The sequence below is a fragment of the Crinia signifera genome, chromosome 4, assembly GCF_055691185.1.
Source record: "Crinia signifera chromosome 4, ASM5569118v1, whole genome shotgun sequence".
In the NCBI taxonomy this organism is placed as follows: Eukaryota; Metazoa; Chordata; class Amphibia; order Anura; family Myobatrachidae; genus Crinia; species Crinia signifera.
The window spans coordinates 209,432,020-209,445,256 of NC_139220.1; the positions used below are offsets into that span (position 1 = coordinate 209,432,020).

Here is a 13,237-nt window from a genome sequence, read left to right on the forward strand (position 1 = left end):
AAAACCTTGTAATTATAAGCTATTCTTAAGTTTAGTTTTGTGGTAGTGGACATGGTTTGGTCACATTTTATTATTTGCAGCCACCAGCATTAGTTTTACCTACAGTATGACACTGATGATCAGAAATGATTCAACGTGTTCCTGGACACCAACCCGTGGCACTCCTGCAAGGAACTACTGCTTTGTGAAATTTCTTAGTGGAATGTGGATGGACTGCACGGTCTACTTGCAATGTATTACATAACATCTTATTCTTGACATATTTTTTGGAATGAAATGTTTTACAATGGGTGTGCTTTCCTGTACTTTAAAAGAAAATCTACCTTTGTATTCAATTTTGTAAAACATTTAAATATCATAGCTTACAGGTCCACACCGACTCCGCTTTTCTCTACAGCAGAACATTACAGAGTTACATATAAAAATCTATATAAATGTCTCATTTATTCAGCAAGTTACTTTGAAACAGATTCCTGTCATATAGACTTTGATACCTACATAATACTGAACTACATTTAAACAATATCCCAGTTTCCCCACGTAAAACTCCTCTTTATTCAATGGCTTAGCAGAGATAGGCAAAGCAACTGTAAGATACACGTGACATTCATGCGCAACTTTTTATACTTGCCTTCTCCCGTAATGCCTCAGGCGCTGTCCACTTGACAGGCAGTTTGCTGGTGTCTTGTGTTGCAGTGGCCTCCTTGGTGAGTCCAAAGTCACTGACCTTGGCAATGTTATCCTCAGAGACTAACACATTGCGTGCAGCTAAATCTCGGTGTACAAAATTATTGTCTTCTAAATACTCCATACCTTCTGAAACATCTCTGGGAAAGAGAAGATGGTCTTTTATGAATATGGTAATAGGTAACCTAGCCCAACATCCATTGTGTTAAGGTGCCCCACCTCCTCCTCTCATATTAGTGCACCGTATATGGTAAAGTGTGTCTCTTGTCATTTTCATACTAATGATATACATGGTGTATTCTAGGACACGAAGGCAGCTACACATACGCATGATTGCTTCTTTAAAATTGGTGCTACACTTGTACGACCATGACACTTTACATGTGTGAAACAGACGTACAGCTTTGTGTCACTGAACAAACACTGTAAAGCATCAAAACAAAGACAATTCTCAGGATAAACCTATTTTCTACAACTGCTTCATAATTCTAATAGAACTGTAAAACAAGTGGTAAGTGATGTTGTGACAAGATTCACACACCGTTTATAGTTACAATAAGACTGAACAATATATTCCTGATCATATGAACTTTACAAGTGAATAGTAGCTCATTCTATTAGTTTTGGGATACTTACAAAGAAAATTTCAATAGACATTCACCTCCCAGCACCGATCTTCCTCTAGACCGTAGATAGTCCACTAAGCTGCCCTGGGAAGCAAAGAATGACAAACCCCTGTCAGACTGGTATTGCTGGAGTATAGTCAACTCTTCATTCATCGGGAAGGACCAGATTACTATTATGAACTTGAAGTATGCAAGACAATTTTCCCCAAAATTAAGATTTTAAATCTACCATACAGTGCTTCCATCCATGCAGATATAATAGGAGAATAAAAATAAATGGCCTTATTAAGTTGCATTTAATCTCCAGCTACTGCATTTAGAGCAGGGTGTTCGAAATAGTCACCTTCGCCATGAACTCTGTGACAATAAAGAGGCTGCTTTTGTCTTCAACAATCACTCCTAGTAACTGAACCAAATTCTTGTGTCGCAATTGCCTGAAAATACAACAAGTATGGAGGTTTCAAACTTCATTAAGATAACAGAGTATAAAGGGCACAGCCTATTTATACCTCATTTTTACTTTTTTTCACAGTATGAGTGCCTTAATTTTTTTTTGTATTTTTCTTACATTGTGGAAGCATAGCCATATATTTATTATTTTACATACTACTACGACATAAAAAATAAAAATAGAATTACAAAAATACCTTAATTTGCTGTAAAACTTGGTGGAAGCACCTTTAGGTCTTGTGATTCTATTTGGGTCTACTTTGCTTTAGTGTTTTAAAAATATAAGGTGCATGGAAACCAACATTTTGCTGGCAGTTTTGATGCGTTCTCCTGTCCTTGACACAGAGAACCTTCCACATAGAATTATATTCCCACAGAAAACATGTGGATGACCGGCAGTGGGGATGCTGGTGGTTGAAATAGATGCCTGCATCCTGATGCTGGAAATCAAGACAGGTGCCCAGTAAGGGATGCAGTTAATATCCCGGCGGTCGGGATCCCGGCGTTCAGAATCCCGACGCCGGAATCCCGACCGCCGAAATACCGACACATTCTCCCTCCGTGGGTGTCCACGACACCCCTGGAGGGAGAATAAATTAGTGTGCCGAGCGTAGCAAGGCACCGGGCCCGCTGCGTGGCGAGCGCAGCGAGCCCGCAAGGGGGGGGCGATCCACGTCCCCCCCTTGTTGGCATTTCGGCTGTCGGGATTCCGGCGTCGGGATTCTGAACGCCGGGATCCTGACCGCCGGGATTCAGTACTGAATCCCCCAGTAAGTATACTTCCCTTCCCATAACCCTCCCACACTGTAGCCTAAGTCCCCTGCTGTTGCCAGAACCAATAACCCCCCCCCCCCCATCTTACAAACTTATGATTTGGATGTCAGGATTCTGGTGTTCGTATCCTCACCGATGACAAGTCTCCAGTTATGGTCTTCTGGCCACTAGTCTGGATGAGGGCATCTGCATTCTGACAGACGGCATCCCATCTGCCAGGATGCTGATTGCATCCCATTGCAACTACCCTAGTTCACTGTCGGGACAATGTTCTTGGGATAATATCCAGTGTAGATTTGATCCAAACATACCACTTATCCTTAACACCAGGCAGTTCACCATGGAAGACTAACTTAGCCATTTACTCAGTAAAGCATTGGTAAAATCTAAAGTCTGTGTGTATTAGGAGAAAGCATAAGGGATAAGTCCAGGTATCTTGTGAGTGTGAATGAGTATGTCCCAAAAATGTCAGCTACAAATATTCTATAAAACAGCAAAAAAATAGCCCCATAAATAAGACCCCTATACTCACGTCATTACTAAGGCCTCCGCAACAAAGGCTTGTGCGGTCGCGTCATTCTTAATACATTTCACTGCTACCTTTGATCCCCTATACTCTCCCAACATGACATCTGCAAGAACATATAATATAAATAAAAACATGAGAAACACAAATTTAGAATCAAATTAATGAAATATGGATGCTCATAGGGAAATTATGGGCTAATATGCAAAATCTACAAACAAGCATTTCCATAATTGTAATCTACAGATGTACACATCATTGCTGCCGTAGTATTAAGCAGACTGGGTCATTTTAAGAAACCTGAGATCTCGGACCCTATTACATATGCCCCCACATGCCTGTTTAGATATACAAGTGTCTCCCTTTTAGCATGGTAGTCTTGTGAAGAAAAGTGAACGAGAATATCAATAAAGCACTGTATTTAACTTGGCTCAGAAATATACCAACATGGAATACAGGCTGTTATGTTATTTAAGAGAAAGTAACCACTTAAAGTAGGATATTAAGTTCTGAATTATAATTATCTAAAGTACCCCCATGTAAGAGTGAATTTATATGAAGTCATTTATTCTTTTACCTGTTCGAAAATACACATTTTGAATATATATATATAGTTTTGTTTGTTTAGATTTTATGATCTTTTGGGGTTGTATTTACCGGGCTGAAGTACCTCTTGTATCCGGTCCCATGTTTTAAAGGCCCCCCAACAATTCCATATTTATGTTTTAGGCTGATTACAATTAGAGATAAAGAGTACAGCTAAGGGAAAATTCCTGTTTTTCCAGCAGGACGCAGATAGAAGTTACTGAAGCTGGCTTAAAATCGTGACTCCATATGCCTAATTTTTAATAAAAGTAGAAGTTATTGTATCACTTTTAAGTACCTCCAAATTCTCCTTTGCCTATGATCTGCAACAGTTTCAGGTCCTTCATCTTCAGTGCCCAGCCACCTGAAAGTAAAACAGTATAATTGAAACATTGTTCTAAAGAGAGAAAGAAGGTTGATAAGTCAACGTTTTGGGAAACTTCCCATCAGGAAACTGATGACGGGAAGATTCCCGAAACATTTACACCAAACATGTCCAACGTTGGCCCTCCAGATGTTTTGAAACTACACATACCAGCATGCTTTGCAATAGTTTTAGCATTCTCTAATAGCAAAACTGTGGCAAAGCATGCTGGGATGTGTAGTTTCAAAACATCTGGAGGGCCAACGTTGGACATGCCTGATTTACACCTTGATTTACATGTTTTATTGGAAGTCGTGGAGAGCTGCCTGTTCATTCTTTTTTGTGGGTACCTTCTACAAATGTGAGCAGATTCTTATATGCTGTTGGAACTGAAGACTAGGGAATCATTAAAGTAAAATAATGACACAAAAAAATAAAATAAGGAAGGACAAAAACACTTACTCCGAGAAAATTCATCTTGAGCAGCCACTGTTCCTTCCATCAGCTTGGGCTTCATAAGACTAGTGCAGAGACCATCAGCATCATTCGTATAATGCTGGAAAAGGGAATGCACAATGTGTAACTCTCCTGTAATTAACTAGGGGCAGAACAACATACACTTAACATACTACAGTGACCCTGATAATCTCATTCACATCTCTCCCATTAAGAGGGGGGGGGGGTCAAGATAAAGGGATTAATTTAATATTTTGCTTAAACAATCAACTATAATAGGTATTTTATGTACTAAATGTTTAATTTTTACTCCTGTTTAAGTTGCTGCAATTTTTTTTTGTATTATGAATGCTTCTTTCAGAAAGTTGTAGTAAGACACATTTTACTCTGCTGCAAGAGACTGGTAACTGATACTGCCATCAAATTATAAAGCAAGTATCCAAAGCCTGGCTCCACAAGGAATATTACTTTAGAGCATATATATTATTTTATTTTTCAGAATCGTGTTGTTTTAATCCATTTTATTCATTAGGGGTACTCTGTAAGAGGAAGTGGATTTTTTATTAAGAGGTTGTGCCATTTTCTAAAAAAAGTCTTCAAAGTTAAAAAAGGAAGAATTTTAGGACATCAATATATCTAACAGAATAGTATTCCAAACAATCTCTAATCCTATTTTGTGCTGTTGGCTGCTTGCTCTGCGCTTTCCAAACCATGTTGGAAAAAAAAAAAAAAAAGGAATTTGGTACTCACCGATAATTAATTTCTCAGATACCACACGGGACACTGTCCCTAGGGAAACCGGAATTATTACACCTGCCAATAACAGTCTATGTATAGCAGTTATAATAACCTGTTTCTTTTACACCAAAACCCATTGAGTCCTGTTGTAAAGAACCGGTTTGGAGTTTGAAACGCAAACTATCTTGTATCTCTGGTAAACAATCTGCTGAACCCAGTTGTCCTTGCAATTTGAAACCACATGGCTTTGAAATCCATCAGACGGGCCCCCACTTTGGGGACCCCCCCCCCCCCTGTCAAGCCACTGATTTGTCTGTGGACTTAACATCTGGGATGGGATGTTGCAGTGGAGGATGATGAGGAAGAAGAACCTCTATCTCTCTGACCTCTAACTGAAGTAAAGGATCCATCAAGGTCTGCTCCTAAACTTAAAAAAAACTCAAAAGGACAGACCAGTTAACGTTCTAGTGGCAGCGGTAGCAGCTGAACGTAAAAAGGTGGACTTACCGCCATTCGCCTGGGAGATGAGCTTGTCAAGCTCAGCCCAAAAAGAGCATCCCCTGTGAAAGGAATGGAATCTACTGCCTTTTAATCTGTTTCCACTTGCCAAGAATGAAGCCAAAGAGTGTGTCTGGCTGTAGTAGTAGACGCTGATATCTTCGAACCTAGGATTGCAATATCTTGAGAGGCCTCTCCCAGAAACATTGCCTAATATGTTCTGCCAAAATAATCAATTCTGACCTAGAGCGGTTTCCTTTGAGACTGCTAGAGATTTTCTCCGCCATTTATCTATTGCCTTGTTGACCCATGAGCCAACCAGGGCAGGTCTAAGGAGCACTTCTGCAGTGGAATAGCAGACTTTAAATTACTCTCTATTCTGCGGGCAGGTGCCTTCTCTAAAGAGACAGCACCTGGGACAGGTGTGGTAGTTTTCCTAGATCATGGGTCCTCAAACTGCGGCCCTCCAGATGTGGTGAAACTACAAATCCTAGCATGCCTTGCCACAGTTTTCCTATAAGGGAGTGTTAAAACTGTGGCAAGGCATGCTGGGAATTTTAGTTTCACCACATCTGGAGGGCCGCAGTTTGAGGACTCATGTCCTAGATCAGGGCTGGGCAACACCGGCCCTCCAGATGTTGATGAACTACACATACCAGCATGCCTTGCATCAGTTTCAGCATGGCCACATAGCAAAACGATTGCAAAGCATCCTGGGATGTGTAGTTATTACATTATCCATTAACATCTGGAGGGCCGGTGTTGCCCAGCCCTGTCCTAGATAATCTAGAAATTGAGTGTCAGCTGGGGGCAGAGTAACTCAATTGAGGCGGGACTCTGGGGGAAATATGTAATTTATTGTAAAATATTTTGATAGCTGAATTCTTTTGATCAGGAGTCTTCCATGCAGTCAGTAAGGGATACTCCAGTTCATGTGTAGCTGGGAAGGGGACTGTGGTTTTATTGGATGCACCACTTTTAAAGTAAATAGACACCGGAGCTGGAGGCTCAGGGTCAGTAACATTAAAGGTCACTTTTATCTGTCCAAATGAGTACATCTATGGCCTGAGCATATATCATCTAGATCCTCCTCTAGATGATTTTCTGAGTCAGACTCATGTAGGAATTCCCTTTCCATTGGAACAGATTCTTCATATTCCTCAGATACATCAGGTTGTAATAATGAAGGAATACCCCTTTTCTTTATAGGAGGGAGGCCGAAGGCAAGGGAACCTGGGAGGAAGAATAACCATTCTAACCTAGGTGTCAACTTACTTTACTAGAGCTCTAGCCCATGTAGGGTCAACTGAGCTTATACAATATAAATTAATATAAAGAAAAGTAATAAAAACTTAGTCCACTAAGGAGACCAAGCCCAAGTATCTGACTTGGCACTTTTCTAAGACTGAGGTTTGGGAAGGGGATAGATGGGGAGGAGCCTGCCACCACTTTATCTCCTAATGAACGGATGGGGAACCTTTGGCCCTCCAGCTAAAAAAAACCCTAAAAACATTTTCTATCCGCTATAAATTAAATTTGATAATTTTTCCAATTCATTTAATGAAATTGGTGCTTTCTATGTATACGAAGTGACAAAATCATTCCTCGCAGAAATAATGCATAGAGACGTAACAGATGCTATGTAGGGTGGATGGCAGCTCAGCTAGGAAGAGAACGTACATTTGCAGTGAGTCATCTACAGAACAGCAACTGTCACTGCACTTGGTTTTAGGGATATAACTGGAAGGATAATGAGCTAATAAAGAGTATGCCAATTATTAGCTTTTATGTACTATATGTACAAATACAGTAGCACGCTTATTGCTTCTTGTACACATCCATGGTTCTCTTAGACTGTAAGCTGTAGTAAGAATGGCCCTCTATCACCTTTCACGCTTCCATACTCTATTAGCTTTATTCTCCCACTGGACTGCACTAATTATGAATACATGATTACAGTGTATACAGCTCTCACAGCACGACAGCCACAATGAATGGAGGAACTAGTTGTGAGCTGTCATCTCAGCCTCAGTTCCTGGCACAGGAAGCTGGCTGAGGGTTTACTCATCTTATTACATGGTTATATGAGCAGTGATGCTAGCGTTTGCAGAACAATTGCAAAAAATAGTAGGTTGTGCATTTCTACAGAGACACGGAGCCTCACATTACTGCCAGAGACATCATTCAATATCTGTTCATACCACATTCTGGATGCTTTGTTTACCTTCCATGAACAACTATTGCATAAAACCTTAGTAATTATTACCTCATTACCTCTTCTATAATGAAGTGTACCTTTTACAGAACCATGCACACCTAGGGAACATACATTTGTGTTTCTCTAGTAACAGTAAGTAACATTTCACCAAAACTTATTGGGGCCGATCAATTAGCCAAAGGTTCTGTTGCAGAATCCGCTTTCCCATCAATATAATGCATAACAATACATTTTCAATATCGGAAAAAGTGTATAAACTGTAGTCCACACCTGATGATAGAAGAAGTTGGGGCATCTGGCGGCCAGACACCCCAACTTCTCCTATCATCAGGTGTGGACTACCAATTGCCCTTGGATACAAAAACTAGGAACATTTATCCTTTGAGAACTCATTGTCATCACTAAGGTCCTGCAGCTGTCACCACTCCATCGCACATCAGGAATCTGCCAACATATGATGCAAGTTCCATCCTAGGAATCGTGAGTGGTTGTGCACCCATTATTTATTCACAGCAGTTGGTCCAAGGACATACGTGACTTCCCAGGTCTGAAGGTTCCAGGACATATTCCTACACTTGGTCCACAACAAAAGTGAGATATATCAGCTATAAGACCTGGAAAAATATCTACAGGTCCATATTAATCCATAAGGAGAAATTAGGTGTGTCTATTCCCTCGCAATCCATTATCAAAGTTAGATCTCCAAAAAGTTGTTTTCTCATTCATATTTTATGTATGTCAAATATAATGGTAAAGTACCAGTATTAAATGTTTATATATTTTAATTAATTGTTGAGTGAAATTTGATCCTTCCTCAAAAAGTGCAGTTTTTACACATTTTTTCCTTGTAGCTCCGGGACTGACTATCCCGATAAACCTAACTGCTGCATTTTGAAGAGTAGCCCTTGACAGCAGCTGGAATCTCTATCCCTAGGGATAGAATATTCTCTCATTTTACATTTCCAATATCATTCTGCTTTTTCAGAGAAGATCTCCTGAAAATGTACATTTCTTTATTGGTCATATTTTCCTATTTATAAAAACCTCTAAATGCATTAGTATTCAATGTAAAATGTATCCCATAGGTGCTGCATTGTATTCAAATATGTTTGCCTTAACATAAGTATTCTACCCTATATTTCACCTAGTCTAGAGCAAAGATCTAAAACACACATTGACTCCCATTGAGGCTTCTAGTCTAGTGAGATTTCTAGCGGAACAAGGTTTTCCACCCATATCAAACAATTTACAGCCAAGTGATGGCTAATGAACTGGCCCCTATATGCCAGACCAATGATCTGGAAAGATCAAGTTTCTGTGCAGAGTCTTATACTGTGTACACCCGGTGAGATTACCTTGATATTCGACTTAAGCTTCGAGTGCTATGCAATCTTTGCAAACTCTGTACTATCTACATACAATTCATACAATCAGTATTCAGATTTGCACTAGTCATTGCTGCCCTGTCTATCTGGATTTGTGCTGTCACGGGAACACGCATCAGGATCGCAAGGTAAAAACCTGTGCGATCTGTATACGATTTTGACTATATAGTCAAAATCTCATGATGATTGTATCCGTGTGTACACAGCATTTCAACCAACTCTTCTGTCTTATCCAGAATAGAATGTGGTCTAGGTCCAATTTAGACTACTACATACGGCATAAGGCAGTGTTTTTCAACCACTGCGCCGTGGCACACTAGTGTGCCTTGAGCTGTTCTCAAGTGTGCCTCCAGATCTAGAGATGCCCAAACTAGTTAACAACCACCACCAGTTCAAGTGTTATTTACTGGTCTCTTCTTTTCATTTCAAGGGCCAATGTATTTTATTTGTGTTACCTGTGGGGACCAGTGTGATTGTTTTTTATATGGGGGGCAATAGGTTAGGTTTTTTCCTGTGGGGGCCAATGTGTTTTGCCCTGTGGGATCTCATGGTGTGCCTTGGCAATTTTAAAATCTTATTTAGTGTGCCGCAAGGTAAAAAGGCTGAAAATCACTGGCATAAGGAATACATACTTAAACGTGTAAAAAAATGTATTTAATGTCTTACATATGAGCATACAGTGAATTATTGCATAGAGTTACTTAAACATTGTACAGCAATTATCCACACTCTGTTCACTGTCCTACTTAATGTTAATTAGGTTATCAACCATTGATGCCAGATACATACACAAAAGGTCCACCTCTAAAACTAGCAGCTTTATTTACCAAGAGGGAGATTCACTGAATGAGCATTATAGCAGGCCAATATTATATAACGTCCAGCATAAAAACAAGTTATGTCCAGAATAAATTAGACAACTAAGCAATAACATAGTCACATAGACTTCATTATAAAAAGCTCCTCAGAAATTGTTTTGAACTTTTCTATTCTTGCAGGCCGTTTCTCTATTACATTATGGCATTAGTCATGACAATCATTAGTAATGTAATTAAGAACTGCCCATCATATGAATCATATCATGTTAATTTGTACATTTTCTTCCATAATAGCTAAAGCAGTGAGTGCTAACCTATACTGGATAAACAGTGTATACTGCTTATACTCTGCCAGACCACAGCTTCTGAATGATGCCTCTTACCTCCACCAGCTGCATAAGGTTTTCGAAATATGCCTCTTCATCGATGGTCAGCTTGCCCGACTTGTAGATAATTCGGTAATGCTCCACTTTCCCTTCGCAGCTCACACACAGTGTGTAGTCCCCTGGGTAGTTTGTACTCTCCCGAACAAGGAACAGGCCCGTCTCTGGAGGGTATAGGAGTCTCTCCGCCTGCTCTCTTGTAATCTTGCCATGAAACCAGCTGCAAAAGGATGACAAGAGATCTATAGCTAAAACCTAAATGGAGTACTGTATAATACCATGTACACAATTCATTAAACTCTACAGATTGTGGCATCATGTTATTGCCCCAAATGTTAAATAATCACTGTCTATGTAGACTGATAAGACAACACTAGTTTGCTACATCTATCTACATATTTAAAAAAAAAGTAGAAGTAGCTTATCCGACTGCATATATAATATTTCTGTTCTTGCTTGTCATAGGAAAAAGAGTGCAAGCTATAGTAAGACACTTGGCAACTATGGCAAGCAGTACTGTACATTCAGCAATAAAGATAATAGAAGTTATTAGTTCAGTCTACTATAGTATGACCTATGCTGGGCAGTTGGATGTTAGATTTTGTAAATTTTGGGTTGTGTACACTTGGGGTACTATCTGTTATTTAGGTTAATTTGTAACTTTAAAAACAATCTCACAACACTATTACACACACATATTTCCCTCCTAAATTGACAATTCTTATTGGGATCTCTACAGACTCCAACTGCTTTAAATGCATGCAAACTGACACCGACTTAATGCAATGTATATGGGCCTGTGTGCAGGTGAGGAAGCTCTTGGATCTAATATACACACAAATAACCACAACTTTAGAAATTGAGTTTGAACACTAGAGTGGGCCATTTGGCGATAAGCCACACCCCTGGCTTATCACCTGGGTGGCTATTCCACCATCAGGAACATTGACCTCCTGCCCTGAAAAGCCACAGGTGCTGCTAATCAGCCCAACCCTGATAACATCAGTTAGGAAACCTGGACTAGATCTAATTTTTTCACATTCTTCCTCTTATGTGGAAATATGCTGCATCTGCCACGAGTAAGAAGTCTGTAATCAATTCTGCAAACTTAAAATAAATAAATGGTACTTATGTATTATCTGGGCTCCCATGTTAAATGCACCCCATTTTTTCATACCCCTACTATCCAACTACGCATGGAGTTGATTTTATATAGTGTGGCGAGTGCAGCCAACGTGCCCGAAGCGAGCGCAGCCACCGTGCCCGAAGCGTGGCGAGCCCCGCGAGGGGACGCGGTCTCATAAGAAAAACGGGAGCCCAGATATTACATACTGTAAGTACCAAATAAATCTAGAAGGCCAAACAGCTTACACCCTAGGGTTCTAATGGAGCTCAAAAATTGCAAGGCCATTATACTTCATTTTCAAGACTCATATCAGGCTTGGTACAAAGGTACTGGTGAATAGCAGAAGTAGTGCCATTATTTAAAAAAAGGAGGAAAACACATCTAGGAAATTATAGACCCATATTTCTCTCATCAATACTGGGGAAGTTATTAGTGGGTATATTAAGATATAGCATTCAGGAGTACTTGGTGTGCAATAAGATTATTAGTGGGAGCCAGCATGGATTGGTGAGGGATAGGTTATGCCAAACTAAATATATTTAGTTTCTATGAGGAAGTGAGTGGGAACTTTTAGACCAGGTTATTGCAGTAGATGTGGTCTACTTAGATTTTTCTAAGGCCTTTGATACAGGAGGTTGATCTACAAAATATAGGAGCTGGATCTATGCAGCAACATTTGTACTTGGGCCAAAAATCGCCTAGAGAATAGGGAACAGAGAGTAGTTGTAAATTGAACATTTTCAAATTGGGCTAAAGTTTTAAATGGTGTACATCAAGGTTCTGTGCTGGGGCCACTTCTCCTTAATTTATTTATTAATGACCTAGACCAGGGGTGGGGAACCTCCGGCCCGCGGGCCGGATACGGCCCCCGCACCCAGTATGTCCGGCCCGCCCGCCCGTCTATATTACTGTAAAGTACAGCCACCCGCACTAATTTATCAGCCGCCCGCCTATATCACATACCAGCCGCCCGCACGGATAATCTGGACGGCTGCTGCCGGGTAGACGTGAGGAGGACGCGCCCCCAATCACAGTGGCTGTGGAAGTGATGCGCTGGCAGTGATTGGCGGGCGTGATGCAGGCTGTAGGGAGGGGGACTCATGAGGCTTGGGATGCGCCCGCCATGCACTGCATGGGCGGGAGCATCGGAGTTCAAAGTCTGTCAGAGACTGTACAGCGGCCACAGCAGCAGCAGCAGCCATCACGCTGTGCTGCCACAGCTAAATCAGTATAAACTTGAAAAGGTAAATACCGCTCCTCTCACCCTCCCTTCCCCAGTGACTGACAGATCCAGGGGTTGTCATTTACCCCTGGATTCACCCCCAAACAGGTTTATGTGATTATGTCTGATTATCATAATCAGACATAATCACATTAACCTGTTTGGGGGTGACCCCCCCCTTCCTCCACACTGTCACTTTTTATGAATAAATGACAACTCTGGATCTGTAAGTCATCCATTTCACCCTCACAATGCTGGACATTAATTAGCCAGCCCTGGTGTCTCTGCCCACATGTATATGTCATATACACATTTATATACCGCTGCCCGTGTGTATAATGCCCACATGTATATGTCGCTGCCCGTGTGTATAATGCCCAC

General features: G+C 40.7%; 1 protein-coding gene across 1 annotated transcript in view; it reads right to left on the reverse strand.

Annotated features, from left to right (window-relative positions):
- Nucleotides 1–13,237, reverse strand: part of CSK (C-terminal Src kinase) — an 81,605-nt gene that overhangs the window by 4,746 nt on the left and 63,622 nt on the right. Inside the window, exons 5-11 of the mRNA XM_083183668.1 lie at nucleotides 10,509–10,728; nucleotides 4,475–4,568; nucleotides 3,947–4,012; nucleotides 3,070–3,169; nucleotides 1,657–1,747; nucleotides 1,324–1,397; nucleotides 632–827 (exon numbers count right to left, since the gene is read on the reverse strand). Coding sequence (XP_083039794.1) covers nucleotides 632–827; nucleotides 1,324–1,397; nucleotides 1,657–1,747; nucleotides 3,070–3,169; nucleotides 3,947–4,012; nucleotides 4,475–4,568; nucleotides 10,509–10,728 — 841 coding nt within the window. The remainder of the gene's footprint in view (nucleotides 1–631; nucleotides 828–1,323; nucleotides 1,398–1,656; nucleotides 1,748–3,069; nucleotides 3,170–3,946; nucleotides 4,013–4,474; nucleotides 4,569–10,508; nucleotides 10,729–13,237) is intronic.